The sequence below is a fragment of the Parambassis ranga genome, chromosome 3, assembly GCF_900634625.1.
Source record: "Parambassis ranga chromosome 3, fParRan2.1, whole genome shotgun sequence".
NCBI classification, from domain to species: domain Eukaryota; kingdom Metazoa; phylum Chordata; class Actinopteri; family Ambassidae; genus Parambassis; species Parambassis ranga.
The window spans coordinates 19,683,684-19,703,056 of NC_041024.1; the positions used below are offsets into that span (position 1 = coordinate 19,683,684).

The window sequence follows — 19,373 nt, forward strand, 5'->3', positions numbered from 1 at the left end:
GTACCTTTATGTAATTCAGATGGGATGATAGTTCAATAATTCAGAAGGCCTAATCCATTAGCCTAATTCAAGGGTGCATACCAAATGTAAGCATTTGTACATGTACATGTGAGTACATGTGAGTAATAAAATCAGTTTTTGAACTGTAGGTTTACACAACAGATCAAAGGTTACCACACAGTTGTGAATAAGAAACTAACTGGACACGCTCGTTTGGTTCATCCATCCTTATATGCACAATACAACATGGCATCATATATGTGTAATCTTTAATAACAGTAGGCTACACGAGCTTTGTCATCCATCCAGTTCATAAGAGATTATTTGCTCTATTTAGACAATAGTACCCACCAGTGGAGAAGTGTTAAAGGTGCAGTTCCTCATGTGCAATACTCTAACTAATCTTTAGGTAGCGCTGTTTATCAAAAATATAGGGCTACATTCTACGGATATTCACGAAAGGTAACGAACAAACACGAGGCGAATCCCGGAAGCTCTGTCATTACTGGTCACTGTCAGGCAACCCGTTGTTAAAGCGCTGTGTCGCTGCTGCTTCTGATACAGCTGTCTTGTGAATAAAGTTCAGCACAAACGGGGGGTCAAAATGCATTACGAAGACCTTGCCATCAAAATATATTAAAGGTATAAAGGTATGTAATTTAGCTGCCACTCGGAAAGCCCTGTTTTCGCACTTGTCGCTCGGAGATAGTGCTAGCGTGCTAGCGGTGTTAGCTTATTTTGGGGTCTAGTTAGCAAGCCAGATTTACCAGCTAGTCCGGTTGTATGTGAAATGTCAGGCTAGCATGTTGTTGTTGTTGATGATGATGAGGCTACTGATTACTGATACTGTGCCCGATGTGTGTGTGTTGGAAGTGTTCAGTGTTAGTCACGACCTTTACTGGTCTCATTACAGCAGGAAGTATCCTAGATCGATAATAATATAAGTTCTTGATGGCCAGTGATAGCTTTACTAGTATGATCAGATACACTGATGGCTGATAATAAAAGGGGATATTTGATTTGTAGGTAATGTTAAATCGCCATAATACTTAAGGTATCACTGGTCCCGGTTAAAATATGTGAACTGTATCACAGTGTAGTAAGCTGGCGCTTATATCAGCATCAGTCAGAGTGGTTAGTTTTATCTATGTAATAGCCCGAAGGTGGCAGTCAGTGATGATTATTAATATATTACTGCATGTCTATACTTAATATTGCCACTTAATATGGTTACTATAGATAATACAGTACACGTTGCTATGCTTTACCCGAATGATGGGTGTGCTTCCTCTGAGTTAAAAAGGAACACTTGCAAAATCCAAGGCTGCACTCACTCATTCAGCCAGAGAGGAAGCGGGCATTATACAGACTCTGGTAATGTGGAGTAACTACACTTCATACACCCAGATACTAGTTTGGTTGGTAATACTGGATCTATCATTTTGTAACAGTATTTAAAATATGGTTATTTTGTAGGCTGTAGTTTGTGATGCATTCAGACCTAATTGAGACCACAAATATTTGCTTTACCCTTATTGATAAAAGAAGTTATATCAGTCAGTATACATAGCTATAGGTAAAGCCCAGACCTACTTTAGCTTTAGACTACCAAAATATCCAGTATCTGATTGCATATATGTTAAATGGTCATGTCTGTCTTTTTCAGGTGTCCCCCACATTGCCAGTCTACATGTCTACTCACATGCTGGTCCAGGAGGCACACACCACAGCATGCTGTTGTGAAGTTGAAACATATTAGGTATGTCAGTGTGTCTTTTCTTTTCACAGTGTTTAGCAAGAGTGCGTTGCAAGGATAAAACATAAAAACAGTCAACCTTGTGTTATCTGTTTTCTTACATGTAACAGCGGAAAGAGCTCCGTTCCATGTTTTGCCATCAGCTAATGAAAAGGCTTTTACATAGACTCTGAGTCACCGTCAGTCTGTTAACAAAGAGCAGCTGAGTTATTACTGGTTGAAAAATTGTAATTTGTTGTCTGTGTCTTTTATTAAAAGACAAACCTGGAATGCGAAATGCTAATGTATATTATTATTTACACAAAAATGTGTGATGATATAATTTGAAGAATAAGGCTGTGGGGTTTTTGGTGTTTTGTTGTTTAGTGATTGTGACAATGAAACATACTATTAATGCCTAATTACTCTTTAGATATTTGTAATATAATATTCAGTTACTGTTATTATATACCCTGCAATTCGATCTGAGCAGGTGATTAGGATAATGCAGAGGTGACTGCTGGTTGTTTAGGTCAAGGAGAGTGAAAGGGAGAGAGAGTGAATGGTGGCTCCTGTGCCCTCTGGCTGGGAATGACAGACAGGTGGACAAACAGCTGGTGTGGTTTTAATACACCTCCTCCCCTTCATTGACCACAAAAAAAATCAATACTGCTTCACTGACAGGGGGATTGCTATTTTTTCGTTTGTCTAACAGAAAAGCAGACATTAAACGTAGGTGATGTGTGGGGAAACAAGGCTGTTAATTGAATGCTTTTACTAAAAGCCAAATATATAGGCTGGCAGCCTGTATCTATCATGCATTCTTCTGTGGTGTTATGTGTGCACAGTCATAGATGATAGTTGCTGGTATTTATTAGCAAATACTTCAAATGTTTTTTTTTATGTTTCTGCTTAAGACATTCTCTGTCTTGTTATTATTCACAATATAAAAACATTTTTGTTACCATTGTTTGTTTACAGTATATCTTTGGCTAAGGCATCACTTTAAATGATGACATCTGGGAGAACTTAAAGTAGTGTCACCAGCTTCAACACAACTACAGCTAAATAGATTTATGTGCTGCTCTAAGATAAAATGTAATGTAACCAGAGTCACATCCTGAAGCCAGCTGATGCATAGATCTACTGCACAACTAAGACACAACAGATACATTCCAATGTTATCAAATTTCACAATCCACACTGACTGAGATGTATTTAACACACAATTACAGAACGTTGGACCAGTTACTGTAAAAATCACTTAAAGGATTTAACTAGACATCCACAGAAAATGATGATCTGTATTTTCTGACTTCAGAAAAAAACGCTTTGCTGTTTAGGGGATTTCATAATTGAAGGCAAAAAGCAGTGTTTTGTAAGCGATTTAAATAACATGCACTGTCATGGAAAGTTTTTGAATGCAAGCAGAAACAAATGTCAGTGGGGTATTAAGAAGCAGCCTGTTTGGCCAGTCAGCTGAAGACTGACAGCTTAGTTCTGCACACACACATCTCACTGGAGGTGTTTCATTCGATTTAATTACCTAATGAGAGGTCATTTGCAAAAAAGCACTACATCAGAGGCTACCAGTAACTTACATCATCAAAAGTAATAAGCCCCACTGTAGGTCTGCTCTGTTGTAGTAATGATTAAAAAGCATATGGTTGGTAAGTCAGCCAACATGATTTTTCAGTGTGACGTTGTCATTTTAGCTATATGTCATTGACTTTAACATATGGTGTGATGTGGTATTTGTGGTCGGTGTCAAAAACTGTGTCATGACATTCAGTGACAGTTGGGGTCACACACGTGCAGAGCAAGTTCATAATATCGCTCCTGTCCGAGTTGATGACAGATATCAAAAGAGGAGAATGACTGTTATGTCAGTTCAGCACCTCGGACCTATACAGGTAAATACACAAATATATACTTCATTAGTACCATCAGTAACAGTAACTATTGCTTTTAATGAAATGCTTTGAAAAAATTAATTCAGTGATTTATTTAGATAAATAAAAAAGTTAATAGAAAAGTATATGGTCATCTATTTGTATCGGCTTAATAAGCAGTTGTCACAGTAAACACACTGCTGTGAATGAACTGTAACTACATTATATTGTTTCACTGTATTAAAGTTACATGTTACTTATGTGAATCTTAGAATGGAAGAATAAATGTTTTGTGTGCAATAACAAACTATAGGCGAGAATAAAATCTCCTTCACACTTTCAGCATGAACAGATGGGTGGTTTAGATCCCCAGGTGATCTTAGAGTAAATCACAGTTTGACTTTACTTTGTTTATGCCAAAGAATTTAAAGCTTTATTTTGGTTTACTTTGCTTCTGTGAATTTCAATGAAGCTCGCTAACCGCAGGTATCTGGGTCTACAGATTATTATTAGCCTGTATTTCTTGGGCACATGCACCTCAGCCGCAGGATCAGTTTCCTAAAGGGACCAGGATAGCCATTGATTTATCTTGAAGCCACGGACATAGTTTCTCTAGCTGGACCCGAATGTTCTCTTGTGACCTTGACATAAATACTGAAGCCAAAAGCTCCGGTGACTCATCTCTTTTGTTAAATAACAACTTGAGGAGTTTAGTCTAAAGTTAAAAATCACTTATCAAACTACCTTGACCAGTGGAAAAATCATGAAAAATCATCCTCATAATTACTTTGGTTGTTCTTGGTGGCACCTGGATGGTTGTTGTCAAAATCATCTCCAGTCTTTAGCCGTTAGTTCTTCTGAAAGGTCTTTTAACACTTTCAGCCTTATTTGTGAATATACTATTATAACACAAGCACTGCAACATTTTCTTCCTGGTGCCTCTTCGTCTAAGAGATTCTAAAAAATGGTGTGTAATTACCTTATGTCTTTTTAAATGTGGAAAACGGTGGCCCTAAATCCAGTCTTGTGTCAAACATTTCTCCTCTCCACAGGGCAGAATGCAGTCTTCAAACCACCGGCTAAGAGATATGGAGCAGCACCATCCGCTGCTGTCTGCAGGCGCAGATGTCGAAACAGGGAGCCTGGCAGCTGGAGTGATGGTTGGGGGTCCCCATGTGGGCCACACAGCAGGGAACCGTACACTGTGGTTCATTCAGGACAGCTGTGGTATGGTGTGTGCAACCATGACCTGGTTCCTGGTGCTGTATGCTGAGTTCGTGGTGAACTTTGTCATGCTTCTCCCTGCTAAGAACTTCTGGTACTCGTTGCTGAATGGGGCCACCTTCAACTCCCTGGCTGTCCTTGCATTGGCCTCCCATCTGCGCACCATGTTGACTGACCCGGTAAGGATATTAAACGCAGTAAGAACAAGCAAGGTTAAGGACACAGATACAAAAGAGATCTAAGGAATCCCCCCTTATGAGCAGGTCCTAGTGCATAAGGTGGACCTGCTAATGGCGAAGGTGAAGGAGGGTAATAAGAGGTAGACAGGACAGAGGATAAAAGAGAGGGGGGAGGAAGCCAAACATGCAGCATACATCATACATTACAGGACAAATATGGCAGGTTGTTGTTGGTATAATGGTGAAAAAAAAAAGTATTTATACTTTAATTCTCTAAGTATTCACAAAATACACACAGCTTGGCTTCTCTAAGCTCTTATTGGTAGCATTGGCCTTTCTGTTTTTTCCTAGGGTGCAGTTCCTAAAGGCAACGCAACAAAGGAGTATATGGAGAGCTTGCAGCTGAAGCCTGGGGAGGTCATCTACAAGTGCCCTAAGTGCTGCAGCATCAAGCCTGAGAGGGCACACCACTGCAGGTCAGTCCTGCACCACATCTGAACAGCAAGCTCTTTTTTTAATAACATTTGTATACTTGTTTTTCTTGAAAACTGATGGCTCTTACATTTTTCAGTTGGGTTGTTGTGCATTAATCTCCCTTTCTTGCCTGCAGTATTTGTAAACGATGCATCCGGAAAATGGATCATCACTGTCCGTGGGTCAATAACTGTGTGGGAGAGAAGAATCAGAGATTCTTTGTTCTTTTCACTGTAAGTACACAGGAGTAGTTAAGTTAACAAGAGGGCGGGGTAGGGATCCAAATGCACATATTACACATCTTCCCAGTAACTTCTATTTCATGATGGAATTACCCACTAAGGTGCACAGTGCAAGAATGATGTAGAGCACAGCAGGAACAGGCTGACATTAATGTGCTTCCATGGCCATTTGTGACAGCATCAGCATTTTTTTATGGCTTCATATGCTGACACGAACTTTTGTTGAGTACCAGAACATAACGCTCTCTTATATGGGGTGAGGCACAAGGTCACCTGTGTTGTTAAATGTTTAAATAACTCTTATTTCAGTTTGTCATAGATAATTAGTCATCTCTAAAGATACAGTGTTTAACAGTTTGCAACTCGGTTGCTTTCTTTTACATTTTTTTTTTATATTATCTCTCCATCTTTTTGTGTTTCTCTCTCTGCAGATGTACATAGCCTTGATTTCTGCGCATGCGTTGGGCCTCAGTGGCATGCATTTCTTCACCTGTATTAAAGTCCAGTGGAACGGTGAGACTTCTCGGTCTTACAGCTGTGACCATAACATGGTCAAAACACAAATGCAGGATCTTGCTGTTCGGTATACAAAGCGTAACATTGCTTAGAGGGATGAAGAGAAGCAGACAGAGTGGAAAAACAAGAGATTTTCATACCCTTTTTATGGTCATCAGAGTTGAGCTGCACAATCCTCATAAAGTTGTCATCGATCTCTTCTTCATTCCCTCGTGGGTCTCTGTGTAGGAGTAAACCAGAAAATGAAGATTATATTACATTCAACTCCAGCTTCTGCTGCCCTCTGCTGGATGATAATGTGACCTTGCAATTAAATACATTCTACCAGGTCAAGCCCGGATAAAAACAGGGGAATTCACTCACTGAATTATTAATTCCCAGAATTTTATTTGAAGGTCTTTATTTATTTGTAGCAGTTTTAACCCAGTGGCCTATTCTTTGTCAGAGAAAATAAGATATACACCTTTGGTGTCTTCATTGCTTATTGTTAAATTAGTTGGTGTTTTGTTGACTTGTAAGCCAGTTGTTTAGCGCATACTAAATATCCTTTTTATGTCTTGTGAGCAGAGTGCAGTGAGTTCTCCCCAGGGGTGTCTGTGCTGCTGCTGATCTTCCTCTGTCTGGAAGCCATCCTCTTTCTCACTTTCACAGCTGTAATGTTTGGAACACAGATTCACTCCATCTGCAATGATGAGACGGTCAGTATTGATAGGTCTCCTCCACAAGCTTTGTTTCTCTCAGCAAATTGTGTATGTGCGTGGCAGGGAGGGTCACTGATTGACCATGGCAACCTTAGGCTCCAACAAACTTTACAAACCTGAGCGAATGTATCTATAGTGTTCATTTAAGTACCATGAAAAATTTAGGAATATTTCAATTGAATGTTTTGCAGGAGATTGAACGTCTTAAAAATGAGAAGCCCACATGGGAGCGTCGCATGAGATGGGACGGAATGAAAGCTGTTTTTGGGGGTCCACCATCGCTGCTTTGGTGCAATCCATTTACAGGACTGCGACTGCGGAGGCTCCTGCTCTTGACCCAAGGTCGACGTGGCGGTTCTGAGTTTTCTGTCTGAGAACCTAGGCAGGCCATAAAGCTCAGTAACACTTGACTGAAGTAAGATATTGTGGTTGCACTCTTTCACCGGTGCTTACAGAAACCTGTTCTCCCTGAGGCTGCACCCCCTTAAGTGGGTAGCAGTGAGCCGGTGTAATGGGACCCCAGTGCATCAAAACCAACACTGAACATTTGTACTCTCGCTCTCACATGCTGATAACGATCCAGCACTTGTGGTGTTGTTCCGAAACAACTGGAATATTTTTTGACATGAGCAGCTTTTTGGTTTGTTTGTGTGTCTTTGAGGTAAAGCATGCAGTATGTAACTCAAGTGAGTCTTTATTCCTGACCATCCGAGGGGCTGTTTGACTCAACTCACACGCGTCAGTTCACAGCCTGTGCTGTTTGTTTGCTGGAAACGGGATTCAAGAATTGTTTTTTTTTTTAAAGGAGATCAGCAACATATCCTTTATCCTTGCTGGAACCAGACAAGTGGATCTAAATGGAAAATGCTTAGAAGTGTTATATTGGACCCAGACAAAGGAATCACAATCATGGACATGCACTACTTATAGACACTTGAGAAAAAGCCTGGGTGTGGAGCATAGTGGATTTAGAGATTGAACTGCTCTGGCTCAATTTGCATGTATAACAGCTCAATCAGTCAGCATCTCAGCCTGGATATGAGGCTCCCATCATCGTCAGATTGATGAACAGACTTGTGAAGATGAGCCTTATTCTAATTCAAGAGGACAAAATTGCTTTCCCTGTCTGTTCATCTCATGTCATGTCTTTCCTTACTTGGGCTATTGATTCTTTAGGTTCAACTGGGCCAGTATAATGAATTTCATAAGTAATTGCTATAGATTCATCATCATAACCACTCCTTGTCAGCTGTCTATACTGTATTGACTCACTAAAGATGACTACTGTTATTCTGAGTCTTCATTTAGGGGAAAAAAGTGTTAATTGTATGTTCATGAATTTGCCATTCCACCACTCCTACATCTCTACGTCCATGTGTCATCAGTAAACCACTGATATGCCTCCCTGTGTGTTCATAACGTGATTCAGTTAAAGACTGAATGTTACTATGAATTGTTCTACGTGTTTTGTCTATGTGGGAAAGTGGGTGCTACTTCTTTGGGTAAAGTGAATCTACATACAAGACTAGTTGAATAAGACTTCATAGCATTTAAAACCCTTAAAAAAGTCCCAGATGTGGTCCCTATGTGGTGCAACAGAAGGACTTGAAACATTAGTACAACCTCTTTTGGCTCACTACTTCAGATCTACCCAAAGCTCCATTGTGAAGTCAGCCTTTAAAATGGAAAGGGAAATACTTTGCTAGGTCACAAGGCTCACTGTACAAGCTTTAATACCAGACAGAGTTTTGGAGCACAACAGAAGCCGTTTCCTACTTTTCCACAAACATTTTAGGCCTGAAATATCAAGTGGCAAAATAGTAGCAGACATTTTCCCAGTTCTATCTTCATACCTACCCATGCCTTTGAAATTTGATCTGTAAAGTAATTTTATCAGCTTGAATGGTGTGTGACAGCTTCCGATTTTAGTCTGCATATTTAATGGTCCTGTTAGAAATGGATGAAAGTGGCTTTTAAAATCTGTTGTTCAGGATTTTAAGCAAAGTACTGACCCACAGATCATCATATCTAAGCTCTGTTCTCTCACATGTTGGACAATATACGGTTTGTTGTCAACTGGGGTTGTCAGGAAAAGGAGTTTTTATCTTTACCGTTTACACTAAAAATGATGATATTTGATGCGCTGTGGCTATAGTGTTACAAGACATATGCTGTCATTAGAATGTTAAACGTATCCATGTTAGGACTAAGGATCACAGCACTGAAAGCTTAACGTTATCAGGGGATTTTTTTTCATGCTGGTCTTTTTTGTTGTTTTTATTCTCTGGTTAAATGTCAGGTGAACAAATATCACTTTTCTCTTCAAACATGGTCATACATTGTATTCAACACAATTCATTGAGCCTAACATTCTCAATGATACAGAGACAAGTGATTGAATAATGAGAAAATGATTGAATAATATCCGTCAGAACTCAGTGGGGAAAATCATGTTGAAAATCATCATCATGAAAAAATGTTTTGTTGCAGACGCTCAAATATGTTGCTAATTAAGCAAAAGCATATTTAGAGCCAAGGAGCTGCTAAAAGTCCACATCAATGCCATTAGAATAGATTATCTGAAGCAGGACTTGAATTAATGTGACTAAACTTTTTGACATATTTGTATTAAGTCAAAGAAACATCCAGGTTAATTACACACTGACAAATACTGTGCTGTCTGGGTATACATATTGAATGTTAACCGGTATGAAAATAGTTGCAAGTTTGTGTGAGGTATACAGGTATTTGACAATGCAGTCCTGTTTGTCATAGACAAACTCAGATGCTGTAGTCACATTGTCTGTAAAGTGAGATTCTGTTGCATGGTGTGCTGTTTTACATTCACACTGTAACAGAATCTCAGTGATGTGAATGATGATTTTAAATGTTTGTGCTGGTGTTTTTGCTGCCTCCTGCTGAATGAACTCAAAAGGTACAATCACTGTGGGAGAGATGATTGTTAGACAGTGAGAAAAAGTGTATAAATGAATACAACACTATTCTGGCAAAGCTTTTTCTAAGTAATGAGGATTTACACAGAATGAAAGAGCATTACATGATGTATAGTAATGATTCTGAACAGGGTGGATGTTTTTATCACAGACTCACTATTAACATCACAATGAACAGTTGATATTTTTTTTCCTGAGAATGTTTCTTTAAGAACAAAAGTCCTTCAGCTTTATAAACAAAGTATAAAGGTTACTATTATTAACAGTATATTAATGGAATGTTTTATTCAAGATTTCTTTGTTTTTTTAAATTAACAGGTCATAATATTATAATGTCTTCAAATGTTAATGTCATTCTTTTACATAATAAAGTTGATTAAATTAAAGCTATAGTGGTGTTTTTAATTAAAGCTGTAGTGATGATGTGGTTGTTGTGTTGTGGTGTAGTGACCCAAAAAAGTATACAATAGTGTATTTTTATTTTATTTTTTTTTAATATTTCTTATATTTCATTGAACAAATTAACTTACATACATATTCACATTTTACATTTCTGCTTCATAGAAATATTTATAAACAGAGCATTGTATGGCAGCACCTTTCACTGACCGACCTACTTCAACAATCAAAAGATAAGCCTTGATTCCTGTTGTGTCATTTCTTCTACTTCCTCTGCACTGAGGTCATTGTTTCTCAACCTGCAGGAGAAGGAAACAGTTATCAGTGTCTTCATACTGCAACCAGTCATGCACTGCCTCAAATTCAGAACATAAAAACTGAAGAGGAATGTGTGCATCACCTACCATACTGACTTCACATGAGTGTTGTGTTGAAGAGCTTGGATCAGAGATTCCACCCCGGCTCTGGTTATGCAGTTCTCTGTCAACCTTTTTACAGGGAATAAGAGGGTGGGGCCTGTTTAGCACTAGGCACTGTTCAGCAACATACTCGCATCCAGTTAATGCAGATGTTAAATACAATGATAGGCATAAGCACAACGTGTGTGCGTTGTTTACCAAAGCTCCTCCAGTGATGTGCTGTTTCTGATGACTCTTGCCAGGGCACAAGCTCCCACACTCCCCACACCATTACCTACAAGGCTGCCATTACAGAATATAGGGTTATAATCCTGTTCAAGTCCAGAACAGCAAAATACATGTGCTGATGTTGTAACATCAGCATAACACAGAGGGGGGCCATATTATAATACATTACACTGTCAAAGCCCAACTATTGTGCCATTATTCAAAGCAAGTATTACCTGAGCCACAACAGAGTTTTGCTGTTCTCTAGGGCACTCGCAAGGGCCTCTGCTCCTGCATCACCTATTTTATTGCCCCAAAGCCTGAAATACAGAGTACCATTAACAAATAGAAACACCAACCAAACACAATGCATGAAAAATTGCAAGAAAACATTTACCCTAAATACATAAGTGAGTGATTATTTTTCAGTCCCTCTGCCAGCTGCTTTGCTCCCTCTGCCGTTATATTATTGTTGCCCAGCCTGAAAAGAGATAAAGAACCGGATCTGTTATACTTTAGCTGCTGTCTAGTATCAGTGCCACATCTGACTACAGTGGTTAATATGTGCTGACCTTAAAGAAAGAAAATCCTGCTTGGTCCTCAGAAGATGGGAAAAGTGCTGTGTGCAAGCATCAGTTAGGTTGTTGTTGAAGAGCCTGGAGGGAAACAAAATGATTATGCAAAATAACATATACATGATAAATGGTCAATGCTAACTATACTGTATTGAGTACCTTGACAATACTTACGCAATTTTCTGAAAGTTGTCACATTGGATCCCTTTGGCAAGAAGTTTGCGGATACCCTCGTCTGTTATGTTATTATTTCTGAGGCTGATAAAGGAAAAACACAGACACTGTAACATAACAGCGTTAAATGCTGTTGGAGTTTGTTGCAGGTAATGAATTGAATTAACAGAAGAGGATTTAAACCCTTCAAATACTCACTACAAAGATTTACAAATGTCCATGCAGGGAAGAAGCTGCTCCACCCCAACATCACCCACAGAGTTGTTGTCCAGCTGGAGGCCCACTGGGTTTCTTAAATGCTGGAGCACATAGGCAAGTGCAGTGCACTCCACAGGACCAATGTTGCAGTATGTCAGTTTCAAATGGTCCACTTCCAGCTTACTCATAGCATCTTTAGCAATCCTGCTCTCCTGCATTTCATAGATGCATTTGATAAGCCAGACAAAACCAGGCATTGCATGCATGCTCTTCTTCTCCCCCTGTACAGGTTGAGGAATCGACTTGAAGTGTTTCTGCATGCCTTTGGAAAGACACCTCTCCACCTGCCTGGCCTTCTTTTCCAATATAGCACTGGAGCAGCAGTGGAGCCACAGACTCTGATGGCGCTGGGACAGCAGTCCAGACACAAAAGTGGCCGTGATTTGCAGATTTGGTGTTTGTTCTGCTGTTGCGTCCTCCTCAAAAGCGTGCTTTTGTTGGTCCGCGGAAGGCAAGCAGGCCCCAAAGCATCCTGTCTCCTTCAATTGTTGTAGCTTAAAGAGTGTAAGGATCGCTGAGCGGTCAGTGTTAGTTGACAGAACAATATAGAGTGCAGCAAAGAAGCACTGCATTGTGACATGAAGGAATTCATAGTGTATACTTTGAGAAGAGGACATATCTTTGCTTTGCATCAGAAAGCCTGTGCAGATATCCTTTTCAGTAATGCAACATATTTCCAAGTCGGCACCTGAGAAAACGTAACAGCTGGTTGCTATCCCTTCAAAGGCAAGCTGCCCCATACGCAAGACTGTTTTTAGGTGCTCCTGTAGCCAGCCCAACCCCACAGAGCTCTTCATGGGGCTCTGGTGCTGGAGAAAATGCTGTAAGATCATCAGGTACACATCTGTGATAGTTTGCGGGCTGCCTTCTCCACAGCCTAGCAGCTCCTTATGACACTGTGAGACAATCGAGCAGAGAACTGGACTATGACACAGTCCAAGCAAAGCTGTGTTTGTCTGTAAGGATTGTAAAACTTTAGCAGCTACTGTGGAGTCACTGTGATGCTTTCTCACAAAAATGTCAATCCCAGCTGGGGAAAAACCTTTGAGGAAGACCTCTTTGCGAAGATGCTTTTTTAACAAAGGCGCCACTGCCTCTGGACGACTAGTGACCACTTTGCGAACCCCCTTCATTAGGAAACCCTGGATTAAGTTGAAGAGCAGTACATGGACAGGTGCAGGCTGGGTGGGGCAGCATAATCTGTGCTCATCTGAAAAGCTCTGCTTGAGCTCATCAAGGCCATCAAAAGTGAAGAGGATGAGATGTGGGTGATCCACGATGAACTGGAAGATCTCTTCCTGTTCCCTGTCTGGCCAGCAGCAATGCTGAAACACCAACTCTTGGACAGACATATCTCTGCTTTCAGAGTTCAGCCTGCGACAGCTGAATGGGAATAGGAGGAGAAAGTCCTGGAGGGCAGCCCCTCGAGCCCAGAGCAAGTGTAGCCTCTGGAGTAGAGTGCTTTTTCCACTTCCTGCTTCCCCTGACACCAGAACTGTATCGGCCTCCTCATTAACTGTACCTGCTGAACCAACTACGTCCTCCAGGCCTAAAGGTGCACTGATGTCAACACAGTCATGAGCTAGTTCCAGTTGGCCTTCAGTGTAAATGTCATCCAGCGACATGTGGCTGGTCCCCCCATAAGTACTTAGAAAATATGACTGGGCAGACACAGAGCTGATCAGCTTCTTCTGGTACTTGAAGAACTCTGTTTAAAAAAGGTCCAGATAAACAAACAGGAAAAAATGATCACAGATCATGTCCTGTATACAGTGTATTTCCTAAAATGTAGAACAAAAACTGGGGGTCTTAAAGCAGTAATACAGTATAACTGTAATAGTTTTATGGTATGATTTTGAAACCTGCAGACCTTTGGGAGGAGTTGATGTGTTCTGACTCAGTGGGGATGTGGATTCCTGTGATTCCTGTGTACGCTGAATGTATTGCAGGATAACTGCTGCTGCTGACTCACCTTTGGATCTGACAAGATCAAGAAGACGTCTGGCCTGATTGACAAATGAACAATGAACAATATGGACATGAGAGTGGGATTAATTAATAAAGTTAATGAGCAATTTTTATGTCATAGTAGTTTGGGTTAAATTAAAGACAAGAACAACTTGTCCTCCTGTATGAAATACCTATGCTAAAAACAAGCACCAGCTTTATTCCAAGACCGGTGAACAATGAAGAACAATGAACAAGGACAAAGTAGTTGCCGAGCCACATTTTAATAATGTGTATAAAACCTGTTGGTGCTTACCTGCTGAGTGGGTGTGTGAACAGGTAGTCGCACGTCATCACAGTCGGCTGAGGTAAAATGATTTGATTCAACCAGAGTCTCCAGGAGCCCTTCAATGCAGCCTTGTAGCTGGCAGACAAGGTCGGGCCTTTGACTCAGGAGAGTCCGTGTGGATGTGCTCTGAGCTTCCTCCTTATTTTCTAGATTTGGGCAGCAACCTGAAAAGGAGAGGCTAGCTCCCTGCGCTGCAGGTAACACCTGTTTGAGAGCAGAGAGGAAGAGTCCACAGCTTTCCTCACCCTTTGTATAAACTAAGTCAAGCAACTGTCTAGCATTCCTATGCAGTGCCCGTCCAGGTACTTGAATGTTCTGGTAGTCCTCCCATATGAGCTCCCCCTGAGCAAGTAGTATGTCCAGAACCTGTTCCAGATGTTCAGCCGACCCACTGCTGCACAGCGCGTGCAGGATCACTGTCCGTTGTTTCAGCACAAGGTCCTGGGCAAACATGCTGTTTGCATGTCAGGGCCCGTGCTCAGGCACATCCAGCATCTATTTCCTGTGCCTGTACTTCAGTCCTGGAGTCTGTCAGGAGAAATATGATACAATGAGGCTTCATTTTCATTTTGTTACTGAATCAGACACCTGATGATTCGTACGAACACATTCCTGTCTTTACAAACAAACCAATGTCTTGTAATTCACCTTTCCACTAACGCATGTCCAAATACACAAAACAGACACACAAAATTATCACTCACAACAGAGAGTCCTTTCCATTGCATGTGTCCCTCTGGGCAGAGACACTGTATGATCCTCTTCCTCATTCCACAACTGAAAGTGAAACTTCTGTTACCCTGATGAAGTCCCTAATGTGTAAATGGAAACTAAATGGTTTCAGCAAAGTAAACTAAACAGCGACACTCAAACACTAACACTGACTGACACACAGAACAGTGTGCCACTGTGCGTAATGTTTCTGAAAGAAAAGAAAAGCAGGGTTTCACAGAAGGCAGCTTGGCATGTGCAGTTGGTGACATACAGTCTGCCACAGGCCACAGCCCACTGTTCACTGAGGTGCGATGACATTTCCACATCCTCTTGTCAGAGGTCTGCAGCCGTTACTGCATGCTGAAGTGAATAAAGAGGAATTATAGTGGGGTTTGTTTTGTTTTTAAAGCAGAAGTTGCGGCACTGAATAGAAATCGTGGATTTAGCACCAGAAAGCTAATATTGCAGGAAATAGGAGGCTCTATGCAAGCTGTAGTTTGGTGTTGCAGCCACTTGATGGAACTGTTGTATTTATAATCTAACATGGTTTGCTTAAGAGCCCGGGACTTTCTTTATTTCCTTCCCCTTCCCCTTTTTGTCACAGTCGTTGTTTTTATAACTCAGGGGCTGACTTTTTACCGTTATTTAAATCCCTGTGCACACTGCAGCGTATAAGAAATCCCCAAATGATGTGTAATCACTGAATAGAAACGAAGGGTACAATCATCTGTGGGTAATATGATAATATGCTTTTATGTTAGAATAGTAGAAAGAGTGCACAAAAACTCCAAACCAGCTCATGTCATTGATATTTGAGCTCCCTTCTGAGTATCATGATTACTTCATACTGTTCTTACTCAGCCCAGTAGGAAAATCCTCAAACATGTAAGCAGAAGTAGTCAAAGATAAACAGGAATAAATGTTTCAAAAGGGAGTTTCTTCTCCTCCACTTCTTCTTCTACTACTTCTTCTTCTACTTCTTATTCCTCGTCACCTTCATCTTCGCCTTTTTCTTCTTGTCAAAGGAACGGGCCTCTCCACCAAGGGGAGTGTAACGCAGAGTGCTCTTTGCCAGGCATCTTGCATGAAACTCTAAGGTGGAGTTCTGTCATCTAAATCACAGCAGGAGGTTTGGAGAAAGTTTGGACGGATAAGAAAGACAGTAAGGAATCGTCAATAAGAAGTATTGCCACAATCCCAAAAGATATCGCTGTGTATTTCTGCTCTGTGTTGTCATAGAGATTTTTTGGGGGGTTTTTGTAAAAGTACACTCCATGCACAGAGACTGGATTTTTCTTATTTATCAATAATGCTATGGCAGTGTGTTTGCTTTTAATAACAGACCCACAGACGGCCTGACTTTATCTTGGCCTGAAGAATCATCAGCTTGCAGTTTATTAGGCATGAGAGCTGATTCTTGGTCCAGTCAGTTGAGCTGTGTGTTCTCCTCTAAAAACTCCTACCCAGCACTAAATAACATAATCTTCTGAGTCACAATTAAACTGCATGTCAGTGAATCACAGCTTATTTCATTGCTGGTGCCTTCCCACTCTTGTAGCAGAGATAGAATAGTTTGGCTGCGGCCGTTGCGTGGCTGCGCATTCTTTCTGTGCAAATATCAAAAGCACATGTGGTGAGCTCAGTGTTAGGCCAGGTGCACCGATGCACTGTAATTCTACAGATTGGTTTGCCAGACACAGAACTCCCAGAAGCAATTCAGCACATCACATCACATTGTGACTGTGATCTGGTATACAGTGGAGATATGCAAGTACACAAGTTCTGATACTGGAAAAGACTGCACAGCACTGCACACATAGATATACATTTAAGATTGTGTTCAAATGTTTTGGTTATAATAAAGACTACAACTAAAAACCTGTTTTTAGCACCTCTCTGTACTTTGTAATATGATGTTTAAAAGTTTCAAATGTACATGTTTGTAACATTTAAAGTATTTAGAGTTATTCTGAATCATTTAGTGAAGAATTTTCTCCTGCACATACATCCCCTGAGATATTGTTATTGTATTATTGCAATAAATCATCTACTGGAAAGCCACTCCAAGCCAGAAAGCGAGGCATTCAACAGAAGTGGATGGCATCGCCCTCAGAGCTGACTGGTTAAAGGGAGCACATTTGTGTGACCATGTGTGTATGGGTGTGTGTGTCAATCAGGATTTAATTGACAGGAAGATTAAAGCTCACATCTGAGAGCCCCCCGATTTTGCAGGAGCAGCCAAGTTGAAGGAGTCTGGTCTCCAGGTTTAGGGTGATGCGCTCAAGGTTAGCGCGGGCACCCTGCTGAGTGTGCGCTGTCTGAGATGGGTCCTACTTGTTGGACATTCATTATCAAACTCTGTTTGCTCCTTTCATCTGCAGCTCTCTGCAGCACTCAACGTAAACTACAGAGGCACCTTGCAGCTTGACATCTCTCTATTCAGTCTGTACCTTAAACAGCATGCTGCCACATCAAAGAGCTGCGGCTGCCTTTGATGTTGCAAAAAGAAAGAGCTCCAATGATCTGCTAAAAACCACTGCAACTTTCTGGAGCCTTGTTTTATTCATTTGCTATCTCTAGAAGTCTGGAGTCAGTCTCTGGAAGTGCAGAGAGGAGGATTTAGAAGAAGTTTCACTGTCTTTTTTGTGAAATAAAGTAAAAAGATAGACTGCTGCCTTCATGTTTCTTTTTTCATGAGCTCTATTTTCACGTATAGTTTCAGGTCTAATGTGTGAACTTTAAAGGACAAGGCAAACTTGGATGATTTATTTTAAATTAATAAACTTTATCGTTTTACAACAGCTGCAGTTTAGGTACAGTTGTATGATCTCTGTGGACTGTATGTAAAGATGGATGAACCCACTGTGACATCACCCACAGATGTGACGTTCAATGTGGTGGCCCCTGTGGGTGGTGGCCCCTGTAGGTGGTCCCAGCTGTCACCACTCTGTGGCATGAAAGGACCTGAGACGGGCAGGTGACAACCAGGCCAGCTCAACCCTGCTCAATCAATATCTGCGTCTTTGTCTTAAGAATTTAACTCCTTCATAATCGTTTACATCACATCATTGCAGCCAACATATAAACATATAGATTATAGCAGTGTGGTCCTAACTCCCCCTGGATACTGTGTGAGTGCTATACTTATAATAAAGTAAAGGTTACTGGGCCACTCATTGCTTTAATGCTTCTGTTTGAATTTACAGTGGAATAAAGGTGCCCTGTGGGGTTGGATGGACTCAGCAGACTTATAGCAGTGCTGAAGTATGGAGTCATTCAGCACTCTCATGACCTTTGCTTTGTGCTGATGACAAATGTGTTTCTGCTACAAATTGGCAGTGACAAATGCAGTTAGTTAACAGTGCCTATTGTCCTCGAGTCAGACAGATACAAATGCATAGTGAAGACACAGCAAAAACTAAGAAAGTCTCCTGGACACAAATGGCTCCTCTTTGTGTGTTTGGCTGCCTGCTATTAATCTGAGCGTTTGTAAAACTTCTCACTGTGAAGGCAAACAAAAAGTTGGCAGTGTTTTCAATCATTAATCATTATTTTGTTTCAGTATCAAAATGTTTTTCACTTATTTGGAGAGCAAGCACTGTGTGTGCAGCAATGTATTGGACCAATGGATAATAACATCAACCTTGGCCCCGCCCACCACAGAATCTGAGCTGAACCAAGTCGCCTCTTCTCTTTCGTGCACCAGCTGTGATTTAATCCTGCTAATTATAATTTCATCAGATATAACAAAAGAAATGTCGACATTGGAAAGTGACATTTGATGCAAATGTTATTGTGTCAGGCAGGCTGAACTTTAACACTTTGTCAGCTTGTTTCCTAATTGAATGAACTTGACAATAATTGAAGTGTTTTATTTTTGCCCTTCTTTGCGCACATAAAAGAGTGCCATGGCAATTAGCTTTAATTCTCTTTTTCCTCTTTCTTTTCATGCTGTTGAGTAGGCAGGAACCGGCATATTCTGATCATTTGCATTATCCAAAGCGAATCTGCTTTGAAGTTCTGAGATTCTGTAAGAAAAAGGATCCACTTATCCCACATGAAAAAATGTTCAAAGCTCATAAATTCACTGGAACAGATGTACATTATCATTGGATTTGCCTTTTTTTCCCTCTTTGCTCCTGTATTGGTAATAGACTACCTCATGTCCTTCTCATCCCTTAGCGTTTAGCATCTTGCTTTTACAGAAGCTAGCACCCTGCTGTGCCAATCCACACTTCAAAGCTCTCTGCCTATCTGCTGGAAACAAAGCACACAGGACACATTATGGCAGCCTCTCATTTCCACATATTTAAGTCAATATAATTTCTTATTTTTTTTTTGCCAGTGGCAACAGATATAAGGTTTATTTGTACCCAATAAGACCAGCCCCAGTAACCCTGGTTTCCCAACAACA

General features: G+C 40.8%; 2 protein-coding genes across 4 annotated transcripts; one reads left to right on the forward strand and one right to left on the reverse strand.

Annotated features, from left to right (window-relative positions):
- The first annotated feature begins 500 nt into the window (after positions 1-500).
- Positions 501-10,182, forward strand: zdhhc7 (zDHHC palmitoyltransferase 7). 2 transcript variants are annotated; one of them, XM_028401960.1, is made up of 8 exons: positions 501-650; positions 1,667-1,759; positions 4,680-5,030; positions 5,382-5,506; positions 5,641-5,737; positions 6,178-6,259; positions 6,830-6,960; positions 7,155-10,182. In XM_028401960.1, exons 3-8 carry the CDS (start codon positions 4,686-4,688, stop codon positions 7,335-7,337), a joined length of 963 nt encoding a protein of 320 aa, XP_028257761.1. In that variant the 5' UTR covers positions 501-650; positions 1,667-1,759; positions 4,680-4,685; the 3' UTR covers positions 7,338-10,182. The 2 variants fall into 2 exon arrangements, with proteins under 2 accessions (XP_028257761.1, XP_028257762.1); XM_028401961.1 differs by having other exon boundaries at positions 501-642.
- Positions 10,183-10,510: 328 nt separating this feature from the next.
- On the reverse strand, positions 10,511-15,218 carry nod2 (nucleotide-binding oligomerization domain containing 2). Of its 2 annotated transcripts, XM_028401691.1 has the most exons (11): positions 14,950-15,218; positions 14,213-14,773; positions 13,820-13,955; positions 11,890-13,657; positions 11,692-11,775; positions 11,515-11,598; positions 11,340-11,423; positions 11,179-11,262; positions 10,934-11,017; positions 10,721-10,804; positions 10,511-10,615 (listed from the first exon to the last, which is right to left on the reverse strand). In XM_028401691.1, exons 2-11 carry the CDS (start codon positions 14,696-14,698, stop codon positions 10,543-10,545), a joined length of 2,967 nt encoding a protein of 988 aa, XP_028257492.1. In that variant the 5' UTR covers positions 14,699-14,773; positions 14,950-15,218; the 3' UTR covers positions 10,511-10,542. The 2 variants fall into 2 exon arrangements, with proteins under 2 accessions (XP_028257492.1, XP_028257493.1); XM_028401692.1 differs by lacking the exon at positions 14,950-15,218 and having other exon boundaries at positions 13,820-13,929; positions 14,213-14,386.
- Positions 15,219-19,373: the final 4,155 nt, after the last annotated feature.

Excerpts from the sequence above, each read along its gene's own strand:
- zdhhc7 (XM_028401960.1), top strand. The coding sequence starts at position 4,686 with ATGCAGTCTTCAAACCACCGGCTAAGAGATATGGAGCAGCACCATCCG. Across the intron at positions 5,031-5,381 it reads GCACCATGTTGACTGACCCG|GGTGCAGTTCCTAAAGGCAA; the intron begins GTAAGGATATTA and ends GTTTTTTCCTAG. Across the intron at positions 6,260-6,829 it reads TATTAAAGTCCAGTGGAACG|AGTGCAGTGAGTTCTCCCCA; the intron begins GTGAGACTTCTC and ends TCTTGTGAGCAG.
- nod2 (XM_028401691.1), bottom strand. The coding sequence starts at position 14,698 with ATGTTTGCCCAGGACCTTGTGCTGAAACAACGGACAGTGATCCTGCAC. Across the intron at positions 11,776-11,889 it reads GACATTTGTAAATCTTTGTA|CCTCAGAAATAATAACATAA; the intron begins GTGAGTATTTGA and ends TTCCTTTATCAG. Across the intron at positions 11,599-11,691 it reads GACAACTTTCAGAAAATTGC|GCTCTTCAACAACAACCTAA; the intron begins GTAAGTATTGTC and ends GTTTCCCTCCAG.